Source organism: Anoplolepis gracilipes, chromosome 5 (genome assembly GCF_047496725.1).
Source record: "Anoplolepis gracilipes chromosome 5, ASM4749672v1, whole genome shotgun sequence".
Lineage (NCBI taxonomy): Eukaryota > Metazoa > Arthropoda > Insecta > Hymenoptera > Formicidae > Anoplolepis > Anoplolepis gracilipes.
The window spans coordinates 6,029,992-6,042,483 of NC_132974.1; the positions used below are offsets into that span (position 1 = coordinate 6,029,992).

Below are 12,492 nucleotides of genomic sequence, written 5' to 3' on the forward strand. Positions count from 1 at the left end.
CAAGCGGGAGTGGGGCAAAGTCGAAGGACGAGTCAAAGGATAGATCATTGGAATTTCAGTTTATAACAGGATTTAGTTGTAGACGGATGAAGCAACGCGTCAGTTCGGTGAGTAAAAAAAATTTTAATTCTGTACGCGATAAAAGAGACGATTATGCCTCTGACAAGAGGTTTCCGGAGTTTCTTAATGCAGGATATCTTGATCGTTAGTATCATTACCCGTATTTCTTTCCCTTTAGTTAAGCTTGTGTTTTTAATACGACTGTTAATATTTAATCCATTTAATGTTAATAGCGACATTTTGTTTCTGAGAAAATAGATGAAAGTAGTTAGTTTGCACGAAAATTGCAGTGTTTGATAATTATTCGATGTTGATGTGCGAATATGTCTTTATCTTTCCTTCTACACCGTTTTTAGAACGAATTAAAGCACAATAATGTTCTAGTTTCCAAAATTAGGCTTATACTAGACGATAACTTTGCGCGTAAAATCCATGTTACTTTTGTGCAGTAATTAAAAATTTTTTTTATCGAAAGTAATAAATAAAGTAGGAATGTATTTCTTTCGCTCTAATCTTTTTGTCTTCTTTCCCCCTCGTCGCTCAAATACCTGATTAATATTTATCCTATTTTTCTCTTTCTCGCTTTTTATTACACAAAATCGCTGTTTTATTATAGTATATCAATTTACACAGATTTTCGGATTTTAATTGAGATATATCGCAATTTTAATGTTTGAAAAAGAAAAAGAGAAAATTGTAAACTATAATCTTTTACAAAATCTTTCCTTTTTCGTAGATACAAACAAGCAAAATAATTATGGAAAATATAAGAAGAGACGATTTTTAAAATCTATTCTTTTCTTAAAAATGATAATAAAAAGTGGTGGAAAAAACACCTCTCCGTCGAAAGGCTAAAGATAATTAAGAACATTAAATTTTTTTAATAGTTTTGTTACTATATAAAAATCTGATTCTTTTATTGTCGAGACATACAAACTCATTATGAAAAATATGCGATCTAGGATGCTCCAAACTGCAACGCACAATCGCGAAATTAGTGCGACAGTTATGCTTCTCTGGCCGTAGAATATTTGAGATAAAAAGCATAATCCCAGGGTTAATTCCGACATAATGACACGTGACAATGACACCAATTCTCGTAAATTTTCATTTTATTATCGTTGTAAGACTTTCTGCGCGATAAGAAGCGGCGATCTCTTTTTTCAACGAACTCATTATCGTCGCGAGAAACGATTTTCGTTGTTTTCGTAAACGATCGGCATTATACGGACGTGGGCAAGGACGCGTTATCGCGGAACTCTAATCACTGAGATAATTAACTTACTATTATATTTCATTTAAACTTGGTATTTACCTCGTTCTCGAAACGTTATGCGAGCATATCAATGCGCAATCACTGATCAATGTAGCTAATAAAAACTGAATATTATATAATAGTAACAAATTGGAGTAGGGAGAAGTTTGCAATTCTGTGACTTTAATTAGAGATCTAATCGATGAGACGATTAGAACAATTAACGTGTGATAGTGAGAATTTGAATGATTGCGCATTGATATTATGTAATTGAGTCACATATCAAAAAATGTAATATATCATAAATTAATTAATTAATAAATTAATGAAATTGAGACATTGTTATATAACTTAATTATACAAGTACTTTTTATATAAAATATTTCAGAATTTTTTGGCCAAATTGTATATTCTAGATGAAGAAATATTTAAAAAATGTGATATAAATATTTTAGAAATTTAGACTTATAAATACTTTATTACAAAATTTATATATAACTATATAACAAAAATCTGCAATATGAAGAAAATAGATTTATTCTTAAATATAGTGTAAAAATTGATCGATAATATATTTAATACGTTTATGCGAATACTTATTATTTGAAATCATTAAAAATGATTTCAAATAATGTTTGTTAATCATTTACTCTTACTGTTCCATTTAAAAATATTGGTCGTGTAAATTCTTACTAAGTTAACGTTGTTAAAAAATTTATTTATACAATTCGCATAAACAGATTAGATAAATATTCATCTCGATTTATTCTTACATTCAATTTATATGTAACAATAATACAATAAGATTGTAATTATAAAAATAAAAATATTATCTCACTTATTTTATATTTCTGCTATAACATTATTTAATAAGGCATTGGTAGACTGTATATGTATGTTTATATAATATCTTTTTTTATTTCTCTTTTTATATAATAATATACTAGTATTACTATTTTACCAAAAAATCCTGGAATATCCTATAAAAATCTCGATTGCAGTTCACATTTTCCGTGAGAATACTTGAAATTGTTAACCACAGAACATATGCATATCTCACATTAAAATCAAATCGATGTTTTCCATGTATTACGGCACATTTGCAAGATTACATCATAAATATTCAATTTTATAAATATAGTTACGAGTTACTCAACAACAACAATCAAAAGAAAATTGAAGGAAAAATTCTACAATTACTCACTTCAACAATGTTTCAAAAAAAATTATTGTAAAAAATCTCACAAAATATAATCTAATATTCACTTTTCATTGTAAAACTTAAATAATTTATATAGATAAAATTGCAAAAAATAACAAATAAAATAAATAACTAAATTAAATAAAGAAATTAGATAAAAATAATAGTTCGTTATTTTTAATTAATTGAAATTGATATAATACTAATTATAAAATAATCGTAAAAATTATAGTAACGTTATCGAAAGTATTGCACGAGTCATAATATTTGTAACATCATTTGGCAGATAAATAAATTATGGAAGTGGGAATAAATATTTTGATGTAAAAAGTACACAGTAAAAAATAAAATGCTAATTTTAACATTTTTTGCATGTTCCAGAAAGTCTACTCTAAATTTTAAGTTAAAATTACTCATTTATTGTGTGTTACTTATTGATAAACCAGAAATGTTAAATAATTGACACAAGATTTTATTTTTGTAATGTGACTTTAAAAGTGTAATATAAAAATAACATACAAATTAATTAAAAACTACATAAAAGAGTAGTTACAATAACTTGTAAAAAAATGTTCATAGAACATTTTAAAGTTCATGATTACTCAAAAATTTATTTTAATTTTTCTTTTCTTGGAATGTTAAACTGATTTTTGAAACACGTTGATTGTTTGAAATAATGTGTTAAAAGCACATGAAAATGTTATCAAAATAATAATATATCAGCTATATATTAATATTATATTAAAAAAATAATCAAAACGTGGTAACATAAGAAAATTTTAACATATGGACGCGCAATTTTTTACTGTGTAGCTAAGAATGTAAGGATTTATACTGTACTTTAATCACCGATATCTCCCAACAAACGTTTAATTATAAACACACGTTACGATTATCGCGAGAATCACATGAGCCATAAATTATAGATGTCGATTTTTAATTAAATAACAACTTTTAATTGCTCAAGTGGTGATCACGTGTATAATAACACGGCAGAATCACGTGATTCAAAGAATAGTTAAGAAACATCGCAGTAAATCGTACATATTGAAAGAAGAATCAGAAAAATATTAAAAAAGCAACAATAGCAAGCTTTACAAAAGAATTTAGTATTTTGCAAAATTTTATTTTCTGTTAATGAAAAATTACAAAAAAACATTTTTTTTAAATTCTGTTAATAAAAAATTAAAAAGAAAACATTTTTTTTTAAATAATACTTTGCCGTTCTTTTCTAGAAAGAATCTAGACGACGCATTATATTGTATTAAACGAAATAGGAAGATCTCGCGGGAATTAAATTTTTCTTAAATGTTATGTACCTATTACAAAAAACGAGCCTATTATGAAAAATTTGTTTCCTAATAAATGTAAAACAATAAATTACTTTTTGCGATACGACAAGTATGCTCGCAGTATAACATATATACATAACATACATAATTCCACATAATTAAATTATAATCCATATAACTCAATTTTTCTCAATTTAATCTTATGTCTTTATATTCACAAATATACTTGGGATACATTAAAATTTTCAATTTTCTACGTTTTTTCCATAATTTTATAACTTTTTGAAAAATTATATTCTTACAATATTCTCTTTATCATAATTATTTTTTATCAGTAAAACTTTTTTTACTTTGTAATTTCTAAAAGTTGTCGGAATATGAAGAAATCGATGGAAAAAGACAACGCGAGCATCTACAGGTGCATACGTACATCCGACTGAGATAACAGATTAGTGAAGAGCATACGCGTGCAAAAAATTTCGCACGTGATATATACAACACATATGTCATATGATGAAAGATGGATTAGAATTACGCGACTGCACAGGGTGCTTCATATAACAATACGTTAGTTTAATCGAGGTCACGATGCATTGTACTCATTCGGAAGCATGCAGAAAATCTGAAAATCCCGGGCAAACTTGGCAAGCATATAATCTCGCGGATTCTCTAGCGACTCATTGCAAAATAGAAAAGCGAGCAGATAGAGACGAAGAGAGACAGCGAATTGAAAAGTCACAAATTCTGCTATGCACAACTGGACAAACTTTGCAGTTTTATTCGGAAAATTAAATTATATCTAATCGATTTAATTATAAAGATATTTTCTACTGTTATATTTCATCGTCACAGTATTCCGTTTTAGAGAATACTGACAATTAATATTATTACCATAAATTTGAAACACACACATACATAAATATATTACTTTCTTAGAACATTATTTGTACTTTTAGGATAAAAAAATCATGCCCCTAATAAACAAAAAAAAAAATGTTTGAGAATAGTTTTGAGCCATCATATAGAATCTATAATATAATATTTATGACTAACTAACAACATTTCAGCCAAGAATAAACAAAGATAAGTTTTCAATCTTTATGCGCGTCATTTTTGGCGAGAGTCACGGTTTTTTCTTTCCTCTGTCCTCTTTTAGCAATGCAAATATTGCAATGATATATATATACATATGTATTGAGTCAATTCAAAAACAATAAAGAGACAGCTTTGCCAAGAGTCAAGGTTTGTATTCGCAGACAAAAGTGTCTGCCAGAAACGTATTCCAATGAAAGATCAAGTCGTTCATTTCTTCGGTTCGATTACCGATATTTCTTATCAATATTTTTTTTCCTAATGGTGATTTAAGTACGTTGTAACGATCATAAAAATCGGTGAATGAATTTTAATGGCCATAATAAAAAGTCAGAGCGTCACGCTCATCATTTTCGAGACAAGCCAGAAGAAGGTGTTAAAGAGTTATATATCTTTATTACGTGTCTCGTTAGTATATTAGAAGAAAGAAAGTTTGAAGAAAAAAGAAATAAGTCTTAAAAAGAAGAAGGTACGAAATGTTGTTGCTATATGTATTAGAAATTATCGATTATTTAATTTTCTTATTTTAAAGCCGCGTGTAAAATATTCAGAACAAATTTCCGACACTTTTATCAAGTAGCACGGAGATCATATCTAATAATTTATCGCAAACTGAAGAAAATTTTAGAATCAACACAAAGAGCAATCAAGTAATTTGATATGTTAACAAATTGTTTATTCCTTTTATAGAAATTTATTTTTCTAAATTTCTTTCACTATTTTTAATTAGTATTAAGTTTCTTACTATTTATAAAATCATCGAATCTGAGAATTACAAAATAAAAATTATCTGCGATCACAATCGTCTCATATTAATTAATTCGCAATAATTCGCATCGATATCGATCCACAGTAATCTCATAAAATTCAAGCAACGTACTCACCAGAGTGTTCTGATACCCCAGTCCGTATTCCTCGTTTTCTCTTTGCGACATCATTTTGACTTCGTATCCCGTTGGACGAGAGCGGTAAACTTTTTTTTATTCGCCGTGAAAAGTCGTCTCCAAGCGTCAGCGGAAGAGAGGAATGACAGGAAGAAGAAGATGGAAAGAGCAGAAGAATCAGAGATTAATCCAGACTGAAATTTAACGTTCCGCCCACAATTGATCTTCGAAAACACTCGATTTTCTTCTTCCTCGTTTTCTTCCCTCACAGTAATGGCAATTCATCGATGATATATTTGACCTAAAAGACCGGCACCCTCAAGATTTTCGGAATCCTGAATTTTACAAGTAATAAAGTCTTTTGCGAGCGACACGGCATGAAGTTTAAAAGTCGATTACGCGGGAATAATTGAAATTAAATTCAACATGTGTTGAAAAAAATTCTCTTTATCGAAAATAAATCTCTGACAAACGAAAAGGCGGCTATAAGTTCCGTACGAAATACGAAAATAATCTCGATTATTGTATGAATTATAACTCGTATCCACGGACAGCAGAACACTCTGCAAATCAATTACAGAAACAGTGCTTGTATCTTTGCTTCGATAGCTATCGATTCCGTTAACTCTGCGACTTACAAATTTATCGCACCGATAAAACCGCACTTAAGAAATGTGACCTTGTGTTTGATTTACGTATTTATGTTGTAAAATATTATACATAAGCATTAGATCGCAGCAGTTGTTACCGTAACGCGATAAAGAGCATCAAACCTCGTAGACTCGCAATTTAAATTGCTAGGACCGGCGCGCTTTCGAAGAAGATGCGCGAAACGCGTCATGTCAAAACCGCGCAAGATAGGTATTTGTAGCGTGGAAACAGTCGCGAGATAAAATAAGACTGAGAGAATATCGTCCAGTCACTGTGCAAACATCGACCTGTACAACGATCAGCAGGCGGGACAAACTCGCGACCCGACGTACAAAAATCGCGCCGGTCCAACGTGATCGAAGACTGCACTTCTCGATCGGTGCGAAACTGTTTTTCACGTCGCGAAAAGCAAACTTTCGAGCTAGCAAATATTGACATTGAGGATGTTTTGCAAACCAAATATACGCTCGTCACGATGTTCGATTATCGCTCTATTATGATTCTGTCATTCTAAAAGTACGTTTTACCGACGAAATCGATTCAATACGCATGGCGTAATATTGCCAATTTTACATTCGTGTTTCGCGAAATTCTCCATGAAAGAAATCCAAACACCTTTACATAAACGTTTGAAAAAAATATCTTACTTGAGACGAAGTCTCGTGTCTCCAAAATTCTCGATCAATCAAAGTCGAAGAGATGCGCGCGGGGATTAATCTCCAAGATGCCGCCGGCAACTTACTTTGCGTTTACGTTACACGGAAAAACGGCAGTGATACCGGTTTACCGTGTATGTGCATGCCGAGGTTTACACATAAACCGGGACTTTTCTGTCAGAGATTATCGTCGATTCGAGAGATCAATCCGGTGCGAAATCATCGGTGACGTCGAGACGCGACGAGAGCGCGCGAGCGCCTCTGACTGCCCGGCTGGACGGTCGTGAGCCGACTGATAGGTGTATGAATGAAGCGGCCGAGATTTCAGTCACTGAGTTTGCAGAAAATTCAAAATCCTATACGTCAGCGACGGCACGAGCGACAGTGCCGCTCCTCCTCGCGATTGATTCTTCGACATCTTGCGTGACGAGATGTCGAAGCATGTGACAGATCTTCGCGCTTTCGGAAAGAAATTTCGCCGCGACGAGATTTCGACAGAACACGTGCACGTGGATTCCGAATGGTTTGCGATTTTTATTCTAGGGACCCTCTCGTCGTTGATAAATCTTAATTACAAAATAATACATGTAACATATATATATATATATATATATATATATATATATATATATATATATATATATATATATATATATATATATATACTATATTATAATATATATTTTCTTAAAAGTAATTTCGAGGAAAAATAAATTTTATGACGAACGTCTCGAGAATAGATTGTTAAAACCGTAGGCACTTCATAAAATCATAAATTGTATTTATACAGTCTAATATTGTCTGATGATGTTTTCTGAGTCGACACAATGATTGATATCGACCGATAAGGCTCTGTCATCTACGCGATAACTTGAAAAAAAATGCGTTAGAATTAACATTTTTCTCATGAATATTTTCCTCATAACCGATGCAACCGGTGAAAGACAAATAATTCGAATAACTGTACAAACGCGATAATTTTCGACGAATCTGTTTAATGAGTCAGACTGTGGGCGACGACCTTTTCCATTAGCTATCGTCATTTCGCTCGCACGTGATACAAGTTTTATAACATGCGAATAAAGACGATCGACCTTGACTATCGCAAATTTGCCGATCGAGAACCGAATCGCTCTCCAATTTTTCCAATTAGTATCGTTCGTAATTGTCCATTAAAGAAACATCTGATTTCATCGTCTTTCTTTTCGATCGCATAATGATTCCAAGCACGCACCCGAATGATCAAAAGATGAAAAAACGAGTCAATAGCCTATAATTGATAAGCTGATCAGTTTTATACTTTATGATTCTTGTATATATCAACTATAATACTATCAACAAATATATATATATGATTTATAAATCTATATGTATATATAAGAATTATAACTCAATAATATCTTAAATAATCTATTATCTACATACTAACAGAAATTTCTCATTAATGATATCTTTTAAAAAATATTATGTTCTTTTTCTATTTTAATATAATAGTACCTATATATATTATCATTTCTTGTATTTTACACATATATGTATATATACACACAAATGTATAGATCATATAGCGTACGCGTTTTGCATATTTTATACTGTACTATTAAAAATGATCACGTATTTCCTGATATTCAATTCGAACTGTGTTACTTACGAGACATCCTTAAAGGTTTTTCCCGTTTATCTATACATACTGCTTATCACACCTGCATCGTATAAATCTTTCTTTATGATGCAATTAACGGCATTGCATCAATGTTAATTAAATGAGTCTTCTTTGCGAGATCGACTTTTGAATTTCCGATTTCAACAGCATGAAAATCCGATTATATAGATTATTTTCCTAACTATTTTTGCCAAATTGAATAGAAACTGATATTACTTCGGACTGTCGGGCGGAAGAATGTCAGAATATAAATATTTATAAAACAGCTGACATTTTGTACGTCATATATTTGAGGCAAAATCTGAAAGAGCACGAATCCGGACGCGTTATAAAAATACGCGTTTATAATAGTACTGTTATTTAGTGCAACACTTGTTTTTACGACGCTAAGAAATGAGAAATGACTCATGTACATTTCTAATGACTCCAATAGCGTTAAACGTGATATTATTTCTAGAAGAAAACTACGTCAATTCTGCATTATGTGAAGCACAATCATTTTATAAAAAATTATTCTACTTGGGTCTGATTTCAATTACTACATACAGAGGATGGAACAAACGGAGAAGGCTGGAAGAGAATCAATATTAACAAACTTGATCGGAAAAGAGTACAAACATTACATATATATATTACATATCATTAATAAATTTATAAGCATCGTTGTAACAAGATTAATATCGTAAAAACACCAGATAGTTTTTTGTTTTATTTAAAAAAAGAAAAAAAAGGCCACTCTTATTAATACTGGTTGTTAGTCTAATAGTTGTGCGTGCGTTTCGATATAATTGAGTCTCAAAAATATGCTCTTTGATCCACTGATTTTACATGTGTGTGATAATATTACACAATCGTTATATAAATATATAATTCACAATCACGTTTCATCTAGCGCTTTACAGTCCCCCTGTACATAATTCACCGAATGCATCTTATCCTAAGAGAGAGAGGACGGTTGATTGGAACAACACAGTATCCGCCCTTTGGTACAACGCTATCATTTTGGAGAATTATCAGAGCTGTCCGAAGACGAACTTGGTACAACCGAAGCTATCATAAAAATTGAAAAAGAAGAATAATGTATATATTAAGTAAAAGATACCACATTCCTGTGTTGTGTGTACTTACCAATAATGATGATTAAAATGATGACGCAGATGATGCCGATAATAATCATCATTTTGAGATTCTTCCACCAGTATTTTCGTTTCAACTTTCCAGCGTGTTGCTCAAACTGCGTCGCACCTTGCTGCAGAGCATCAGCGCGGTTCTCAAGCTCTGAAAGCTTCTGATCTCGCTCCAACACCTTCTCCACATTAACCTTCATTATCCCTACAACTTCGTCCACTGTCGCTTGCGTTTGTTGCAACTTTTTGCTTGCACCTGCTTGTTGAGTGTTGCGTGGACCACCCATTTCTCCTTCTCCTGCACCGCCACCTTCCATAATCCTGAAACAAAAATGTTTTACAATTAACCTCTCTTACAATTCCTCCATAAATATTTGTATAAGATTATATTCTAAATTTAAGATAAATAATATAAAAGACACTTCTCCATTTTATCCAATAATTTTTAAAGAAATTTTGTTTTCGAGAAATAACGAGTACACGCCCATAACCTTAAAAGTCATGCATATGTTTTCTCTAAACGAGCTTTATTTGTACACCTGTTAGATTACGAAATATTTATCGCTCTCTTTCATCGATACATTTTTATACAAAATAATTCTTGTATATACATATAAATTTAAAAAACGAAGAAATATAATTACAGAACATGAAATCATCGTTTAATCATCAGTACGGTATGCAGAACGATGATAAAATAATGATTTCAATACTATACAATACAACGTTCGTCTCTCACTCACTTAAAGTTGTCAAATGCAGGAACAAATCAAGAATAATCAATAAAATCTACAGACACGATAAATATTTCCTAAATAATTGCGATGACGACTACAATTTACAGCAACAACAGTGAAATGACAGAGACCGAAGATGGCGATAATTATGGCGATAATTGTGAGTCATGGATATTATAAAAATTTGCTCACCAAGAATGGGATAACTAAAATGTACGGTTGAATCGATCGAGGATCGTTTCTTTTCGATCACGCAATATATATGGCTTATAATATAACTTATTAGTTAACGAAATGCGACACGAGTCTCGTGCTGTCACAATTAATAAAGGTCCGTCAAAATACTGTCGCTTCGCGCCATCTAGCGGTGTTCAAAATTTTCACGTCGGTAAAAACGATAGTCTACTAGTCTACTAGTCTGCTTGATATGCTAATCGCATTATAAAGATTTTCATTGCAACAATGTAATAGTACAATGATTAACATTAAAATACATTTACGTAAATAAAATAATTAAATTATTCAATATACGCGACACAATTAATTATTATTAAGTCAATTATATATATTTAAGCAATCTATCGTTATTAAAGAATTATAATTTGAATATTTCATATAATATTCACATATAAATATTTCGAGCCTTTATTTCCTATATCATTATATTTCAATTAGATGTTATCAAGTTTAAATATTTTTTCGATAATACAAAAAATGTATTCCCATATAAAAAAGAGATTTAAATAAAAAGTAAAAAATAAAAACTACCGAATAGCATTTTGTAATAAATTGTTAGTAATTAGATCGAAATGCGATTAAATTTTGCCTCGAAATTTCACTTAATCGCGAATGACAACTGCAATGACGTTTCTCAAACGGCCATCTTCGTTGACCGGAAAATAAAGTTAAACGGGCTCGAAATGATTGTCCATGATAACGACGCGGACAATATAAATACGTATACATAAAACGTTATTGCCGCAAAAAGTTACGATCACACTTACCGCTACGAGTTGCCATAATCGAGCGTACGAACAATATCGCAGAAGCATTTTGGACGCGCGCCGTCGTTCACCGTGACACCGATGTGACTCACGAAGAAAATCGCGAGGGGGACGATGGCATAAATAAAACATCTTGCGGATTTGCGCACGTGCGCGTATTTGCACCGCGTCGCCAGGAACGTACGCCAAGTACGTTCAAACTATGATATTCTTATTTTTTCCACTCGACATTTATTTATTTATCGACTTTGATACAATAATAAATAATACGATTGAAATTTAACCGTGCAAATAATTGCAACAAGATTTGATTCTATAAATTTCTATGTATATCAAAAGTATATGCTATTGGTGAAAATCATATTTTAATTGTCAATTCGTATGAGCTATTATATTATATGGTAGACACTCCGAGACTTGATGTGCAGAAATTTTATACACATTCATCTAACAAATATTGCACGTTGTAGCTAATAATTTCTAATATGTCAATTTGTTTCGAGAGAATTATCATAATGACTGTTTTATTATATCTCACAAAGATGTGTCTACATCAGAACATTGGGTGAAAAATCTTCGTTTTAACTTATAATATAAATATTATGGAGAACGTTTCGATCCCTTCTTGAAGGCCATCTTCAGCACAATTAATGTAATATAAATAAATTTCGACGTTACCGTATAAAAACAAAGATGTCTTAGATAATTTACAATCGTGAGACTAAGAAATGTATAGTAAATTAAAGGTCAACAAATAAAATTACATAATAAATTAAAGTTAGCGAGTAAAAAAGGTTTACTCGTTAACTTTAATTTATTATGTAATTTTATCCGTTGACCTTTAATTTATTATTTATTTCTTAGAATTAG

General features: G+C 31.1%; 2 protein-coding genes across 4 annotated transcripts in view; both read right to left on the reverse strand.

Moving 5' to 3' along the window:
* Clc-a (chloride channel protein 2) overlaps window positions 1-5,926 on the reverse strand; it is a 49,649-nt gene extending 43,723 nt beyond the window's left edge. Inside the window, exon 1 of the mRNA XM_072891745.1 lies at window positions 5,785-5,926. Coding sequence (XP_072747846.1) covers window positions 5,785-5,838 — 54 coding nt within the window. The 5' untranslated portion in view covers window positions 5,839-5,926. The remainder of the gene's footprint in view (window positions 1-5,784) is intronic.
* Window positions 5,927-9,350: 3,424 nt separating this feature from the next.
* Window positions 9,351-11,725, reverse strand: Syb (Vesicle-associated membrane protein synaptobrevin). 3 transcript variants are annotated; one of them, XM_072892852.1, is made up of 3 exons: window positions 11,623-11,725; window positions 9,883-10,202; window positions 9,351-9,804 (listed from the first exon to the last, which is right to left on the reverse strand). In XM_072892852.1, the coding sequence occupies exons 2-3, from the start codon at window positions 10,196-10,198 to the stop codon at window positions 9,752-9,754; spliced, it is 369 nt and encodes a 122-aa protein (XP_072748953.1). In that variant the 5' UTR covers window positions 10,199-10,202; window positions 11,623-11,725; the 3' UTR covers window positions 9,351-9,751. The 3 variants fall into 3 exon arrangements, with proteins under 3 accessions (XP_072748953.1, XP_072748951.1, XP_072748950.1); XM_072892850.1 differs by lacking the exon at window positions 11,623-11,725 and adding an exon at window positions 10,811-10,968; XM_072892849.1 differs by lacking the exon at window positions 11,623-11,725 and adding an exon at window positions 10,625-10,782.
* Between the last annotated feature and the right edge of the window lie 767 nt (window positions 11,726-12,492).

Excerpts from the sequence above, each read along its gene's own strand:
- Syb (XM_072892852.1), bottom strand. The coding sequence starts at position 10,198 with ATGGAAGGTGGCGGTGCAGGAGAAGGAGAAATGGGTGGTCCACGCAAC. Across the intron at positions 9,805-9,882 it reads CATTTTAATCATCATTATTG|CTTCGGTTGTACCAAGTTCG; the intron begins GTAAGTACACAC and ends TTTTTATGATAG.